Source organism: Doryrhamphus excisus, chromosome 10 (genome assembly GCF_030265055.1).
Source record: "Doryrhamphus excisus isolate RoL2022-K1 chromosome 10, RoL_Dexc_1.0, whole genome shotgun sequence".
Classification (NCBI taxonomy): Eukaryota; Metazoa; Chordata; class Actinopteri; order Syngnathiformes; family Syngnathidae; genus Doryrhamphus; species Doryrhamphus excisus.
In genome coordinates, this window is record NC_080475.1 from 17330936 (window position 1) to 17348226 (window position 17291).

At 42.5% G+C, this 17291-nt stretch overlaps 1 protein-coding gene and 1 long non-coding RNA gene across 4 annotated transcripts; one reads left to right on the top strand and one right to left on the bottom strand.

The window, feature by feature from the left end:
• Positions 1-180: 180 nt before the first annotated feature.
• ube4b (ubiquitination factor E4B, UFD2 homolog (S. cerevisiae)) lies at positions 181-17096 on the bottom strand. Of its 3 annotated transcripts, XM_058083449.1 has the most exons (29): positions 16784-17096; positions 15583-15802; positions 14086-14221; positions 13916-14003; positions 13447-13591; positions 13142-13367; positions 12497-12994; positions 11965-12069; positions 10958-11099; positions 10567-10667; positions 9938-10052; positions 9666-9749; positions 9226-9282; positions 8552-8668; positions 8310-8408; positions 8098-8211; positions 7151-7349; positions 6852-6990; positions 6661-6760; positions 6371-6498; positions 6146-6244; positions 5713-5948; positions 5479-5605; positions 5242-5386; positions 4123-4257; positions 3786-3977; positions 3309-3483; positions 1263-1409; positions 181-1185 (listed from the first exon to the last, which is right to left on the bottom strand). In XM_058083449.1, exons 1-29 carry the CDS (start codon positions 16805-16807, stop codon positions 1121-1123), a joined length of 4158 nt encoding a protein of 1385 aa, XP_057939432.1. In that variant the 5' UTR covers positions 16808-17096; the 3' UTR covers positions 181-1120. The 3 variants fall into 3 exon arrangements, with proteins under 3 accessions (XP_057939432.1, XP_057939431.1, XP_057939430.1); XM_058083448.1 differs by lacking the exons at positions 11965-12069; positions 12497-12994 and having other exon boundaries at positions 15679-15802; positions 16784-17093; XM_058083447.1 differs by lacking the exons at positions 11965-12069; positions 12497-12994 and having other exon boundaries at positions 16784-17092.
• Positions 13486-15139, top strand: LOC131136528 (uncharacterized). The gene is made up of 3 exons (XR_009131751.1): positions 13486-13615; positions 13699-13733; positions 15073-15139. It is a non-coding gene; the product is annotated as an uncharacterized LOC131136528 (long non-coding RNA).
• Positions 17097-17291: the final 195 nt, after the last annotated feature.

Below are 17291 nucleotides of genomic sequence, written 5' to 3' on the forward strand. Positions count from 1 at the left end.
CCCCGACTGCACGCCGAGAGCATCCGCATTTCGTCTGCCGAGCGATGGAAAGACAAACATTTTACCCGTTACCGTGTATTTATATGCAATGCTTAGGCCTGCCCGTGTAAGTTTGATTATCAAAGTATGTTGTTCAAATATCCAACTGAACACATCATACGGGGGAAATACAACACCACATGGAATTAATGTGCATCATTTATTTTCAGTTCAAAATCCTATCGTCCAAAACAGGTGTGTAGTTAAGAGATTTCCTGTACAGTTAAGGTCAGCAAGGTCAATGTAGGTACAGTGTGAGAGAGACCGTCTAGAGATGTAATGAAGTCGTTCCGATGTTGCTTGACCTCATGCTACATTCCTCCATACTCTGACCAAGTTGCCTGGTTAAGATGGGTTATCATTTGTTCTTCAAGCACACAGGCGGTGCTGGATAGAAGCCATGTGCCCAAAAGACGTAGTAATTGAGTCTTGAAAAGTCAGCAGAGGGGAAATGTGACTAAATTAGAAGTCTAAAAATGATCTATCGGTACACCACTGCTTAACACCCGACTGCACACAAATAAAAAATGTTTTAGATTGTATAATGTTAAGCTACATCCTCGAAGAACATTCCCACCTCCATCCTTGGCCTTCAGCAAGAATAAATGGTGCATCTGTTAAACATCTGGGACCAACTCAGGTTTGTCATTGTCACAGTCTAGCTTACAACAATTTAGGGCTAGCAATTTTACCAACAATCAACCCCGACACTTGCTAGCCCCACATCCCAAAAGAATGGAAAGTCTGTAGTAAAGCCCACATACACATTGTTACAAACACACAAGAACCATAAAGTATTGAAAATATTCAATGACACATTTCGCTGGTAAACCTGTTTGTGATGAAGACTAATTCTTGCAGCATTATAATCCCTAAATATATGTATATATTTAAATATACATATACAGTATACACAAATCCAGGAAGCAAAAAATATTAACTTTAGTATGTTGTTTTTAAGCATCATTTGGGCAAAGAGTGTAAATAAAAAATAATGTTGCTTATTGTTTGTAGCAGTGACACAGATTTCAGGCGATATGGGCCAGATCTCTTGATTATGGATGTAGCTGACATCAAGTCTTTAAACGGGTCGTCCTCCCTGTTTTTCTCTCATCCACATGTGGATCCTCTCCTTCAATTCAGGAACTGTGGAATGAAAGTCAATGTGAGGGGCAGTGTTTGAAGCTGGTGCTTTAAGTGCAGTTTCTGTTTCCAGTGGTTACCTGACTCCAGCATGCACTCAGTGAGAGGCTGCCGGTTGAAGGGATCAGTGGGTGAGTTGAGCAGGTGGCGCAGGATGATGGATCGGTCCATGATGTTCCCCGAGGGCAGCATCACAGGGTCCGTCATCAGCGTGTCCATCAAAGGGTCTGTTAGAACATTGAGAACCATACATTCAAATAATATACAAAGACTCCTCAAGAGCATTCCGCCTATTGTCCCACAGTGAAATGTCACCATGTTGTTACAGCTAGCAGGCCACTAAAACAAAACCACAGCGTGAGAGATTTTTTATACCACACAGAAACTACACTTGTTGTGTGACGCACTTGTGCTGTTTACCATGGTGGGTTTGACCGTCTTATCTGGAAGTAAAGGAGGTCTTTATTTAGGCTGCATTCCGATTCTTATTATGGATTAGAATAAGTCTGTGGTTATAGGATAGCCTCACTCTGTAAATTGTCTGTATGACATCTATGGGATTTCAAATCCCCTGCAAATGTCTGGTATTCAACAGCAGCCTTCATGCACAGACCGCTTTGCGAATGTATGAATCAAGTACAAGCAAGATAAGATATGCCTTAATTAGTCCTACGGAGGGGCTATCCACATCGGATTTTCAGGTCAAAAGTATTTTAACCTCTAATCCACATGGAAACAGTGTTCTTTTTTTTTTTTAACTTCTTTCAGAGTGGGAAAATCAGAAAACGCCAACTCATCGCTCTCATACAGATGGCCAAACCACCACTCATATTACCCAACATAGGAGACACGACCGAAGAAAATAAGCCATTGAAACTAACTGGAAATAAAATGTGCTTGTGTGAGTCATGTTTGTAATGTTCCGGTTTAAAGGGGGCAGGAAGTGATGTCGGGGGTTCAGAGTTGAGTTTTAGCTTGCATGGGTTATGGCCGGAACAGTAGCCTGTATTAGTTATATTTTATTATTGTGCCTGCTATTCAAACATGAACTCAAAGCCTGTTGTCTCCAAAATCAAATATGGTGCTTTTTCTAAGTAACAGTGTCATCTAGTGACCAGTGTAGAATACTACAGTCATAACTTGAATGCGTGTTTTTAATGCCATTTATCGTTGTTAATTGGGGAGCAGACCAAGCCGTAATTAAGAGCATTGAAAACCTATTACGACCTTCTAAATATGGGTTTGTAACATTATTAGAACCCCCTCAACATGTAATAACACCCCTAGAGTCACCTTTACATTTGTATAAAGAATTTATAGACACCTAAACAATGGTGTTGCATTTGCCAAAGCCCGCATTTCGCAGAAAAGATGGCCAGTGTCCAAAAGTAAATTTTTCCAATGAATGTTTAGCATTCATCATGTCTTATTTTTAGGATGATTGTGTTATTATTGTGCCTGTTGTGAGATAATGCAAACCTGCAATAAAAGCCTGTTGTTCCATTGGTCGAGTCTGATGCTTAGTAGAGTTACTGACACCACAGATACCCAGTGACCAGTCGAGAATGCTACATACTTAGCATCCATCATGTCTTGATGCCTTCTTTGGACGTTTGTTCATTTTTATGCTTGAAAATGGTTGAGGCAAAAAATACGTACATTTTTCTTAACTATTCATATTACTATGACATATTACGACAAATAAGCCATGTTCAACTACAAACCACTGTGATTTATTAAATCTATTTTTGAAAAACAGTCGTAGTGACACTGCTAATCTGGAATGGCGGTGCGGCGAGTGACAACTGTTTATCGCTGTATCCATCTCCTCTTTTGTGATGTTAATCTTGTATTTATTATGTTTCTGCAGTGTTTTTGCTCATGGTTGGTGAAAAGAGCCTCTGCTAGTGTGATACTTTTTTACATTTACAACAAAAAAAGAGAAATTGAGAATAAATGAATGGAGAAAGGCTAATGTTATACTGTCGAGTAACACCTCAATATGTGGCATGAGGATCGTGTGTGCGGGAACCAAGATGCCACGCTCTCTCATCAGTGAAATTATACCACACACATTTGGATTGAAAAGCCTGTGGGCGTCAGGCATGACACACATTCTCACACACCTTTGAACTCATCAGGCGCGTCACTGTAGTCCATTTCTGACTGGCAGTTCTTGGCCACTATTTCCTCCACTTTCTCAGATAGCAGCTTGAATTTTTCAATGGCGATAGATGACTTGATACCAGCCTTCCTCATCTTGGAGATGACCTCTTCAAAGAGCTCTCGACTATATGACCGCTACACACAAGCAAGAAAAAATAAAAAGAACATTAAATGAGGAAAGTCTTCCCTGTATCATTGACTTATTTCTGCCTCTGATATTTTGTTGCTTCGTATGCAACTACAATTAAATCCCAGTATGCTACATGTGAACCAAAATGACAGACCAGAACACAAAAGCATTTCCTTTGTTATGTTGGGGACTTGGGAGTCAATGGCTGCAAATGAGTCATATAGTACAGTTTGCCGTCAGATACTTAGTGTAGTTTGATTACTTTGTACAATATTAAAGCAGAGTTAAAACGCTTAAAGTGGCCAACCTGGTCGTCTGCTATTGCCTTAGCAAAGCGGGCACAGTCCAGCTGCAAGTAGATGTCGGTCAGCTGGTCTAAGAGCTTCTTGGGTTCAAAACCATACTTCTCAGGATTCTCCACCTTCAGGTCCCGACACTTGGGCCCACAGAGCTGCTGGAGGTTAAAGTTCAACATGGCGGCTAAACGTGGGCCCAGCTCCTGCAAGAAGGTGACGCCACTTTTCAGAATAGCTCATCAAGTTGAGAGTGTCCAGATGACCAAGTGTCCTTTTCCGGCTAACTTTCACAGATATCTCCATTATGTCGATTGTTCAATCTGCCTTTGTAAATGCAGTAATACTGACCGGCCTGAGGAAAGGTTTTTGGACCTGCTTGGTGAGGATGTGAAACATTTCAACCGTCTCTGTGGCCAGGGCCAGATAGGAGCGAGACACGCGCTCATCCTGAGTGAGCTGGGACTGCCGGCTCTGCTGCTGTTCCTGAATCAGATGAGGTAAACAGACATTATTTTCATGGTTTTATTCTGCCTACGGAGTCAGTCGAATCTCTTTGAGGTAAAGAAGCGCTTCATAATTATGCACACCTTGTTATCAGGCAGAGGTAGCCATTACGTCTATTGTGATTGACAAGGTAGTGTGGATCGATCACATATACAACTCACATTACAAGCATCACTTTGTAGATGTCATGTTTAAGCTCCTCTCCTGATTTGCTGTTGCTACTGAGTGGTAAAAAGTAAGTAGCGGCAGACGGTGTGTCTCGCAGCGCTCAGTAATACAAATGTCATCTTGATGTATAACTTAAATCAGCCATAAGATTCCTAGGTTTCCCTTGTAGCGGCTAGTTATGTACAAAAACATAATTTGTTTGATGGTCTGAACTCCACCATATAGGTGTGTGTTTGTTTGTTAAACTGTTATTTCATCATGAGAAAATGTGCCCACTGCTAAAACCTTTTCAAATATGTTGCCTTGACACATACAGACAGATAATTTTCATTTGGTCATTTTTAACTCCCATGCTGAAAATGTATGTGCACCCCCTATATAGGGTGGTAACTTCCTTAAGTCACACCCTCCCTCATTATTCAAATAGACAACACAAGACTTAAATCCAGTAAGCATCCAAGTTCATACAGCCTGCAATTGGAAAATATGTATAACAATAACAACAATAATAATAATGGTGCACTCCATGTATTAAAAACTGGATCAATGGACTGCAACAGTAGATGAAATCTTCATAATGGAAAAGCTGACGCATCGTTTACGGGTGCAGGAGGTCCAATTTGGGTTTTTGTTTGTATTTCAAAAAATCTAAGACAGAATTCATAAAGTATTCTGTCGGTCTGTCTGTAAGTGTAGTCAGCAGTTTGCAAACGAAATATAAAGAAATAAAGCTATGTATGGGCCAGCATCTTGGTCGGGCTCTTCTCCCAGGCAGTGCTAAGTCTGAGTACAAACCCTGGGGAGCTGATCCCACTGCTCCTTATTCTTCATCTCCTCTTGAATCTCATGGATGCGCTTCAGAGACTCGAGGCTCTCATCCAAGAGGAAGGTTGTGTCATTGATCAACATGTTGATGTAGCGGACAAACTGTTTGCCGGAGCTAAAGGCAAATCAACATGAAAAGACAAGTCAAGCTAGAATCCTCGTGTCATTTTATTAGCGTACTCAAAACTGTCTTGTCATTGCACTTACTTGAACTCCTCCATGAATGTGCCGTGGTGGGCGATGTTTTGCCACAGACTCTTAAAGATGGTGCTGATATGATACCTTATTGTGAACTTATCGTAGAATTCGCTGGTGGCACCCGTATGCTCAACATCTAGCCACAGAAGACAATGAAAGAGCAGTCAAACGCTGGCATTTGTGTGCATCCATGATGGGAGAAATGTATTGCCACTCACTATAAAACATTAAAGAAGAACTCACCAGTGTAGAACTTCATAAGGGCAGGCACCAACTGTTTGATGGACAAGGGGTGGTTCTCCATCATCTCAGAGAAGCGCTGAGTGCGAGGTTGCACGGCAGGGTTGGTGACAAACAAAACTTCGACCAGCTTGGCAATAAGGTATGGATTCCTGATGTAGTTCTGACTGCAGATGAACACTACCAAAAAGGTGACGATGTCTTGAACACAAGGCTCATATAAAACCTGGGGAGCATACCTGCAAGAGAGTACAAGGAGAATGAAAAGCTTCTCCCGGCATGAGCCTAACAATGTTATTAGGAGTAAACAGAGCACCGCATTTATGCAAGCTGGCTAGTTGTCGGTGCAAACTCCGTAACAGAATTAAGTACTGTATAACTCAGTATGATGTTCTTAATTAGAAAAAAGGGTAAAAGGACAAAAGTGAGAACGCACTGAACAACAAAAAGCAAAAACTCAGCCACATCTTCAATGTAGAATTCTGGGAGAGCAGCAAAGCTTTTGGGAATCTCGGAGTTCAATGGCAACGTGATGCTGCGAAGAAATAAACAAAGTTCTTTATCACAGTTTAATACTACCAGTTAGACATGAACATGCAACATAGCATGAACCAACTAGCAGAAAACAATACAAAAAGTAAAAGAGTATGATGTGATTCACCTGGGATAAGCAGGGTCCACCGTACGAAGAATGAGCTGAATGACAGTGCTATAGAACTGGAGAGATCTGCGCAGCAGGTTCTCATCCAGAAGGCCTACATCAGCGCACGCTTTGGCCCGAACCAGTTTCTGACAGGGAAAAGACGCATGTCATCAGGGTGATTTGTGTGTTAAACGTGTGTTCCAGCATTTAGGGAGAGAGAGGGCTTCTCTACTATCCACCTACTGGATGCTTTAAGGGAGACCGTCTGTACCTGCACAGACAGAGTCTGTGCATATCAAAGTACAAACCTTGAGTTGGGTTTTGCATCGCTTAAGCATCTCTCTGTGTCGACTGGCCAGTGGTGAATCTTTCCATTGGTTTTCACTGTTTTTCAACTCCTCTACAGTCCTAATCGGGTACAATGAAAAACACGATGAAAAGATCAGAAAAAGACACTAAGATGACTCACAGGCATATTCTATGCATTTTTTGTGTATACCTGTTCAGTTCACGAATGGCCCGCAACCTGCGGATGTAGCGCCTACAGCCAGGCAAAATGGACAAATGGTGGGTGTGCAGGGTCAAGAAGAAACATTCAGTGGGAAACTTGGGCTCAGAGAATTTGGTGGCATCTTCATCTGTCCATAACAAAAAAAATTATCCGTTTGACTGCATCCTACCTTATCGTATCCAGAAAAAGATGCAATGGGGATCAATATATCAGTACAGATTTGTGACAAATGTAGTCATTAGCTATGCTCCTCGTGATCCAAACCACTTCCAAACACGCTCACTCACGGAGCTCAGACAGCCAGCTCTTAAGCTCTTCCATGGTGGCCTTCAGACGAGTCTCCTCTGTGCTGACGACAAGGCGGCAACGGGGGTGAAAAATGTAGAAGGGGTCCACAGTCTCCAACTTGATCTTCATGCTCAGCTGCTGCAGCACCCACAGGAAGTTGAGCATGAAGCCGTCTGTTGACACCAGCTTGTCATCAGTCTGGAAGACACAAGAATCATTTCAGAGCTAATTTCAATTTACATGTATTCATTTTGTACCGCTTATCCTCACCAGGGTCGCGGGGGTGCTGGAGCCTATCCCACCCTGATCTACACCCTGGACTGGTTGCCAGCCAATCACAGGGCATATATAGACAAACAACTATTCACACCACACTTGCCAATTAACCTAGCATCCATGATTTTGGAATGTGGGAGGAAACCGGAGTCCCCGGAGAAAAGCCACGCATGCACAGGGAGAACATGCAAACTCCACACAGAGATGGCCGAGAGTGGAATCGAACTCAGGTCTCCTGAGCTGTGTGGCCTGCACGCTACCCACTGGGCTGACATGCAGCAAAATTTGCATTTAAGGTAACCTAAATATTAGAAACACCCCTCATATGATGCAGTTCTACACAGCTGAAAAGGACAAAACAAAACATCATGTTCGTTTCCCCGTTTAGAATGAGAAATGTGCATGCTAAGAAGGCATTTAACAGATCTCTCGGAAGAGATTTTTTGTGCCACTTCAGTGCAATAACAGTGAAAAATAAAATAAAATAAAGTCAGCTCGTCTGGAAGGGATTAATGACGCTAACCAAGGCACCACAGTCTTGTTAAACTAACAACTGTACGACACTGTCCAAAGAGAGGGATAAAACAATCTAGCTAATTCGTACGTGCAGGTCTCCTTAATGAACTAATGCTAACTATACAGTCACTTATTAGAATGTTCTAAAACCCACCTGCATTTGAGCTTTCTTCACATTGTAGTTGACTAAAGCTGCCATGAAACTAAGGGCTAAATCACGCGTCTCTCCATTGAGTAGGATGTTGTGAAGAACTTTAAAGAGATCACCCTAAAAGATACACAATTCAACACATTGCATTACACATTGCATTTCAAGGAGTCATGTATGCAGAATGCAAACACAGCCAGGCAAACTGGGAAACTTACTCTTGCTGACTCCAGGTAGTGCTGCAAAGACTGGCTGACAACTCTTGTGTTCTCCATGGTGATAGCTGGACCAGAGAAATATTTGTCTCCTACTTTGGTCTAAAGGACATTGAAAGGATGAATGAGATGTTAAGTAAATGCATTTTGTGCTTGATATATTATCTGGTATTAGTAGTACAAAGCAATTCATTTACAAATAGAAATGGAAATTGAAAGAAAGTCAACTTAAGCTATGTACTTACATCATCCTCAGCAAATACAGAGAGGCTGAAGAAGGCACCAAGGTAGGACAGTCTCTGGATCTCCCTGCCACATCCTGGGCTCAGAGGTTTGGGACACCAAAGAGGAAGTGATGTTACCTATGGAGAGAAGCCACCATCATTTTCAAGCGTATTTTTTAAACATTACATATATTCTATAAAGGATGTCTCGGCCCGATATTGGGAGTTGGCTATACGGCTTTGGAGCAACAGTGGTAGCGCTGTCCTGGCATATAAGTGTTTCAATTTTACTTCTTCCTGATCATATTTACTTAACTGTCCCCAACAACTGGCTGGAACTACCCAAATCCCACCTGAACTGGGCTCAGTACACCAAGTGGGGAGTGAGTGGCTGTTGACAAACTTCACTGCTTATGGGGGTGTCATACACCTTCATGTCAAAAATCCCAACTATCCCTTTACATGAAAATAAGTCTAGTGGTAACCAGGGAGATGAACTCCCTTGAACTCCTGTGTGTTTTTAAACTAACTATGGAGTTAGAAGTCACAAACAACAAGAAGTCATCCAGATTTGTCTTGCCACTCAAGTCTCAAGGAAACATTTGATGGGAACCCATTGACCTTACAGATACAAGGCCGAACAGAGCAGTCTGGCCACAAGGACATAATGATGCACCAGTTAGCTGTGCACTTACCAAACTGCACATAGGGTGAGTCTTTCCAAACTTGATTTCACACAGCTCGGCTAATGCCTGCACAAACAAAAGAAACATTATAGAAATCACTAGTTGACCTTAACTTCCTGGTTTTCTTTATGCCAATATTTTGGAATGAAAGACAAGGACTGTGATGGTCTAGTTCGATGACAGAATAGAGGGTAACATGCTCAGATATATTACATTTCAGGTAAAAGGTATGCAAACCAGAGTAAAGGAGCAGCATTATGAGAATATTATATACAGTGCTTAACCATCTGAGAGTCACAAATTGGCATAAACATCTAGAACTTACAAGCTATTAGACACACTGACTAGCTGCCAACATAACATCGATCCCATCTGGACTACCTGCACGGTAATCTTAATTCCGATCTTTACATTGTACTATAGATAGAACTAAGGCACCACCTTCTTACCATGAGGGGGTATTTAAAGTTGTCGCTGTCGAAGGAACATTCTTTTACTGCTAGAGCCAGCCCATGAAGGATAGGAATGAAGATCTGGAAATATATTGTAGTAATAATCATCAAGGTCATTTTTAATCATTTGACTCAGACGGCAGGAGATCCTAAACTTATAATATGAGCCGTTTCTTTATATCTTTTTAATGTCACACCGCATGCTGACAAAGAGTCCATGCTCGATGAACAATGAATATGTATTGAGGACTTGCAAATGTGCTGCACACCTGTCTGAATACTTCTTCCTCCTGGTGGGTAATGCGCACCAGTTCCTGGATGAAGCCATATGGAAGGTTCCGGCACAGCATATAAGGTACCAGCAGAGAATGCTGCAGAGGGCTCCTGTATGTTGCAAACACAGACAAAAAAATATATAAATGGTGTTGCAGCCATGAGCCGGATGCTCGTTTATAATAAGTAGGTGTCCACAACTGAATACAAAGGGCTGAAAATCAGCATAAAAAGTCCCCTTTAAGGTAAGAAATTAGATTGCTAAGTTTTGGCCAGTTGTTGTTTCAAGCCATCTTGTTCCGATTGTATGTGCACTTCTCTGATGTGTGCCGACAGTGAGCATGTTTCGGTTTTGTTTGTCTCACTTTCCTTAAATTGACCATCTTTATTTGGTTTTGTGTTTTTAGCCCCTCTTGATGGTGGAAACAGATTTGTAAAAATTTGAAAAAATATAATTTGACATCAGTCGACTATGAATCTAATCAATCCAATTCGACTATGACACCCCTAGTTGAAGACAGCGCCAGCAACTATGACTACTACCACAACTACCAATACTTCCTATAAATAATAACTAAGTCAGATGATGTTGCATGGCGATATAAAACGATCCAGGCCAACGTACCGAGGTTGGGTCAGGGAACCTTGAAGGACCAGGGCAACGTGAGAGATACACTGAGAGCGAATGTTGCTAAGAAGCTGGCTGACATTAGGTTGGTTACACATCTGAGGGGAAAAAGCAAAAAGAAAAGAGTTCAGCAATGCATCCAGACGTACATAAACATGTAAACATTGTAACAGTGGCACATGAATGCTTTACATTTGACCTGTATTATCACATATTTATATATTACTACCAACTTAGGGTGAATGAAAAGTGCCTATTTTGGAAGAAAAAAATATTTTGGACCAAACCTTCAATTTGTGGGGGCCGTGAATGCTGAATCAAGACTGTGCGGACGATCTACTGTTTTGAACGGCAGTACAGACATGCTTTCAGGTTGTAATACTCATACCTTGGGAGCTTTCCTCTCCTCCATGCCAACACTCTCAAAGCGCTCAATGAGGTAGTTCAGCATCTCCGTCTCTTTGCACGCTTCAATGGTGAAGCAGTCGCCGGCCGAATCACAAGACGCCACCCCTCCACATGCCCCAATGCTAAAACACAAACAAGGAAGAAAATGAGAGAACAGCTGCAGAGTTTGAGACGCATTGTTAGCTTCAAATTAGCAACGGCTCTCTTTTACGGGTCCTGAAAGAAATTAACTTGAGGCATTAGTGGCAGCAATACAGCAAGTTGCTCTTCAAATAGGAAACACTGTTACTAATATGATAGTTGCACAGTTTTTAATTTGGCATGAGGATTGTCCTTGTAATTAGTGGTCAGCCACTGTATCCCAACCTGGATGTGAGCGTCTTCACAGTAGAATAAAAACATCAGAAGGGAGATTTTGTTACTCAACAGCACTGCATAGTCATACAATGGATTACATCAAGGCTTAACACTTTTCATGTTAGATCATGTAATGTGAAGGCTATCTGGACCAGCTGTCCTTGTAGGAGTTCCTGAACTTAGAACTCTCTACAGCAGCAGCAAACGGTGTGTGATACAATTTCACTCAGCAGCAGCAACCATCCACTATTTTTAAATGCATAAACATAGAAGGCCTTAGTTGATAATATTGTATGTACTGCATTATGATGTAGATTAAGTAGATTAAATACCCTTAAGTGTAAGCATATTTTCTAGTTCATATGAAAGTGAAATGTATGTGAGGCCAATACATGTACACTATCAGAATGACTCGATTATACAAGTGGAAAAGACATAATACTAAATATGAATACTAAAACCTACAGTATATACAAATAAAGCATTCTTGTATAGTTGCATTTGTTAATCTTTCACCAGTCTGCCACAGTGTGTTTGTGCTCCGTTAGTGGCAAAGCCCACCGGTGCATGCAGCAGGCCATTGCTGAGCAAGCACGCACACGCAAACACACACACCGTGCAGCGGTGTACCTGGACCCAAACTGAACTTGTGCAAAATCTTCCTCCTCCTCAGACGCTTCATCGTCGCTGTCCTGAGATATGTCAGAGAGGGCAAACAACAGGAGGGATAAGGGGCTAACGTGACAAGGGGGAGAAAAAAAAACGGGAGTGAGGTCAAGACTGCAAGGGGAGAAAAAGAAACAGGGGGCAAGCAAGATGCAGAAGATGATATAAAGTGAAGAACACATTTGGAATGGTAACATAAGGGGACGCTACTATAGCAAAATTGGTTAGAATTTTTATTTATCACTAAAAACTTGCTTGAGTTACCATCAGGCTAGCAGCAAGTTCAGAGCTGCTTGAGGAACAAGTTATCTGTGTGTGTCTGTTTGTTATGTGTTGAGCCTAGAATGCATGTTTAGCTGAAGGATTAAAAACTTTTTATATTCTGCCCTTTTGTCCATGTTCAACCTGACGTTTAGTGAGTCAGAACAGGTTAATATTCAGGTAGAATGCCTTGCGTGTGCACCACACACTGACATACAAATGGTAGAGGAGATACCTAGAAGGTGGGATCCTGGCAGCAAAGGTGGCCTGTCGGGCTGTTGTTCTGGGAGAAGGGGGTACCATGGAGGGCGGTGTGGACCAGGTCTGGCTCTGAGCCATGGCTGAACTCAAGGAGAGGGAATGGGTGGTAGGTGTTGGCAAAGGGACTGGTGTATTAGGAGGCACAGTGGGACCACTTGGGCTCAGAGAGGGCGCAAAAAAGCTAAATGATCTTTGACCTGGGCTGGATGGGGAAGGAGCCCCCCAGGGAGATGCAACAGAGTAAGGCCGATAGCGCTGGGAGATGGGCATGGGCGCAGATGGAGGGTTGAGGGACTGTCTAGGGAGAGCAACAGGAGTAGTGGTGGGTGGGCTGAGTGGAACAGTAAATTGTGGCGTAGAAGGTGTTGAGGGTGTAGAACGTGCAGAGGCAGTGGTGGGGGAGGGGATATTTGAAGCGCTCCTCTCGGTTGCATCCAGAGACATTGGATAAGGGCTAACACACCCATACAGGCTGTGGATGATATTGATGACATCATGATTTGCACAGTAAAGCTTAAAAAAAGCCAAACCTGGTAATTACAAATCAATGACAACAATTGGGAGAAGAATACCTTTCACATGATGACCAGTGTAAGAGATATTGAGTCTCATCACTTGCCTTGACAGAGAACTGGCTCCAAAGGACCCTGCTCCAGGGCCCATGGGGCTGCTGCCTTGGCTGGAGGGCTGCACCAGTGTCAGGTGGCGGTCAGGAGATTTGACTGCTGCAATTGGCTGAGAAGTGGCGGTCAAGCTGGCAAAGGGGTTGTGGACAGGTGACTGGGTGGACATCATGAGGACCTCCATCAGGATCTGGCTGATCAGGTCTTTGAAATCAGAGTATACTGCAGCAGACAGAATGAACCAAAATGAGGATGGAAACAAAACTCCCGTTAAAAAAAAAACACGTTGTCACTGACATACCAACTTTAGGGTTGTGCTGAAATTCGGCTGCCAGTGAAGGCAGGAAAATGACATCTCTATGCTGCTCCTTCCATGATACACGGAGGATCTTACAAACAAGCTGCAGAGCCTGGTCTTCGGAAACATCCGAGTTTGCAGATGTTTCCTAGGGTAGCAGATACAGCAGCAGGTTAGAGCACACTACAGAACATTCTGTATTTGGACACATTAAGTAGGACGCTGGCTAATCATGATGTATTGTCCCCCACCCAGGATAAAACTCAATGGAATTTACCTGTGTTAATAAGGTAAGGAAGGAATCATATTTTGAGCAAGTAGGATGCAAAAGATTTCATTTATAAACAAACTTGACCTTTCACTACCTACCTGAACCACAGCTCATGAATTCATCTTTAGACAAACACACTTCTATCCAACTGTAGTAGTATATTTAAAAACCCTAGCAAGAAAAGGGATTTTGCCTATTTACTTTATCGGTCAGGTTTCTCTTCTCCCGGCGGTCGCTGTCGTCCACCTCCATGTTCTCTATCCCTGAGTCCACATCCACTTGGGACATACTGGAACAAAACAAGTGCAATGTTTGGCACCTTTATTTCACCTGCACACAGACCTTGCAAACATATCATGCTAAACAATTACCTCTTTTCGCAAGAGGCGGTGTCGATGTCCATACTCTGTGATCGGGACAAACTCTGGGACTGAGTCTCAAGGCTGTTGGAGGGGGAGCTGGACAGGGAGCTCACACCCTCACTACTTTGACCGCCAAAAGCCACACCTAGCAAAAGGCAAAAAAAAAAGTGAGCAGACCCAAGACACACGGAGGAAACATGTCGGTCAGACTTGGGATGCCCCACATTAGTTCCAGTGTTTATACTGAAATATTGTAAATATGCACGCTTTGTATTTGAGCCAATTCAATACAACTGACCTATTCTGGGGTAAAGAAACTGTATAAAGAACAATATGCAGTGGCACATCTGGGTAAACAAAAAACACATCAACTCTGATTGGACAGATACAAGAGGGCCTAACCAGATGCAATTACATTTACAGTGGAACCTGTGTAGGCTGCACGGTGACGGAGTGGTTAGTGTGAAGTCAACACAGCAAGGACACCAGAGTTCGATTCCACTCGCGGGCATCTCTGTGCGGAGTTTGCATGTTCTCCCCGTGCATGCGTGGGTTTTCTCCGGGTACTCCGGTTTCCTCCCACATTCCAAAAACATGCTAGGTTAATTGGCGACTCCAAATTGTCCATAGGTATGAATGTGGGTGGGAATGGTTGTTTGTCTATATGTGCCCTGTGATTGGGCTGGCCACCAGTCCAGGGTGTACCTCGTCTCTCGCCCGAAGATAGCTGGGATAGGCTCCAGCACCCCCGCGACCCTCATAAGGACAAGCAATGAATGAATGGAACCCATTTAAGTCAACATCAACGAATGAGCTGACTTCATCAACATCAGCGGTGGTCGAATAGCCATTGCTTGCATACACTATATACGTCCTGCTTTCACCACAGACATGAGAATAAGCACTAATAAAAGGAATTTGGAAACTATGGCAGTTTATTGAAAAAAATTTCCTCCAGCTGTGCATAAATTAAATGGGTGATTTTGTTGGTTGCAGAAAAAACAGCTGAGAAGTCTCCCACCAAAGAAGAAAGGCCCTTTGGTCTTACGCCGAAGCTTTGAAGGTAAGTGGCAGTTCCTTTTCTGTTGATCCTCCCACCCTTCTTCATTTGTTTTCATTGATTTTTACATAAGTCATAAGCTTTTTCAAAAATATATGAACAAAGATTATGATGTTAACAATACTCAAACTGACTGTTTTTTTCATAGAGATGTCTCCCTTGAGCTCAAATTTCAGTGGTTGACCACCTACGTTGGCGTCAGTTTAAATTGTAGGTCATGAGAAGAACACGGAAGACTATGACTGGGTGCGTTGGTAGACGTAGATGGGTTGTCAACAAACAGGGTTCACTTAAAAGGGTTGCATTGTACAAATAAAGACCCCACTTGGTTGTCCCAAGACAAACTAATGCATGAACAACAACGCCTGTTCTAAAACAGTATGTGTTATATGTTACATGAAGCATCGTAATGGCACATCACAGTACCAGTGTCAGGTATTTCTTACCCGTGGTGCCAATTGGCGATGTGGCCGGGGTACCGCTGTGTGTATTGAGCCCTAATGATTGAGAGGCAGCTGGTGGGAGGGGCTGAGACAGTGCACCTGAGGGTCCAGGGAGGGGTCCCGGTGGAGTTTCTCTCTGTGGGGATGTCAGGGGGGTGCTGAGAGGGGTGTTAGGCTGTGAAGACTGTCCCCCTGCCAGCCGTGCCAATCGTCTTCTGCGAATCTTGAGAGAACAGTCAAAACAACACATTACTTTACACGCGTTACTTTAAAAAAAAATACTCCAACTGTTAAGGTGTATACATTTAATGGAAACATAAAATCAGAATTGCAAAGCTTATATGGTTATTGATATACTCAATCATAATATAAACACTACAGCATGATTTTTTTTACACGTTTGACAAATTTGCCTCATGATAAAATAACTAATTAGGACCAAACAAGACAACTAATTAGACACAAACAGGCACTGCCATTATGGCAAAAATCACTTTTTATCTTGAGAGTAATAGCATCTTGGAAAGGAAAGACCAGCTAAAACCATGCATGTGACAAAATAAACATTATTTGACCAGATCTATGTTTCCAAAAAAGAGAAAGCCAATGCTACGGTGTGTTTTTATGCTGAGTCGCCTTGGGAGCTTGTCTTATGGCGATTAGAAAAACAACGTTAGCAACTAGAGGGATGTCGAAATCGTGCCGAAAGCGAGTATAAATACCATAATGTGGCAAAGTATGCATGGCAAACAAGAGGCAAATTATATTGATGAATGTATTCTGTGAAATGTAACTGAACATGAAAATAATGTTGATCGTGGCCCAGGTTGAGGTTAGCTGCTTAGTTTACGATCGTACTGTGCTCCGGCATACACCTACATAGAGCATTGGCAGAAGCGGTCTGTCCCTGTTAAATATCTGCTGCATTTACTTTAGTAAATACAACCTAATACAAGTCATGTCTGTATGGATGACTATGTGTAGTAACCACTCTTGTGAGATGAACTTGGGATTTTGTCGTAGATTGCTTTCACTGTGCTAGCCTCTTAGCTAAGAGTAGCATTAAGCTAGCCGCTAACCTCATTTGACATGAAGTCTCCAAGATATGTGGCAATGTTTAAATGTGTATTTGCGAATGAGAGAAGGGCACGAGTAGATATATTCAACAGCAACACGATTGTGTTTTGTTTTCATTCAGCCTTACCTCATCTGCGCTCAACTCCTCCATCGCAGCTGAAGTTAACAAGCTATCTCAGTTTCAACTATTCCACTATGTGCCAGCCAGAGCCTGCTAGCTAGCCTCTATTCCAACTAAATATGCATAGTCTAAATCATTCAACTAAAATGTGTCAGTGTTGATTGTCAGGAAGGTAAAAACGACAACACTACTGCATGCCGGGTGGTGACATACGGCGAGTCCAAAAAGTCTCTCGTTGGCTTGTTTTCTCTCAAGAGTGAAACAAAAAGAAAAAGTAGCTAGCTATTACACGTTAAAATACAACAGCGGCCATTTTGGTTCTACTTGCTGTCACGTGGTTTACTACGCTAAAATTGGGCGGAGTGATACAGATTATCTCATATAGCACTGTTGCGTTATATTTGTTATAAATACATGTAGAGCAGGGGGTGTCAAGGTCCACGAAGCGGCCCAGTCAATGCTGCTTTATAAACAGGACCAGTTTGACAATGTGATTGTAGAACGTTAGCTCCAT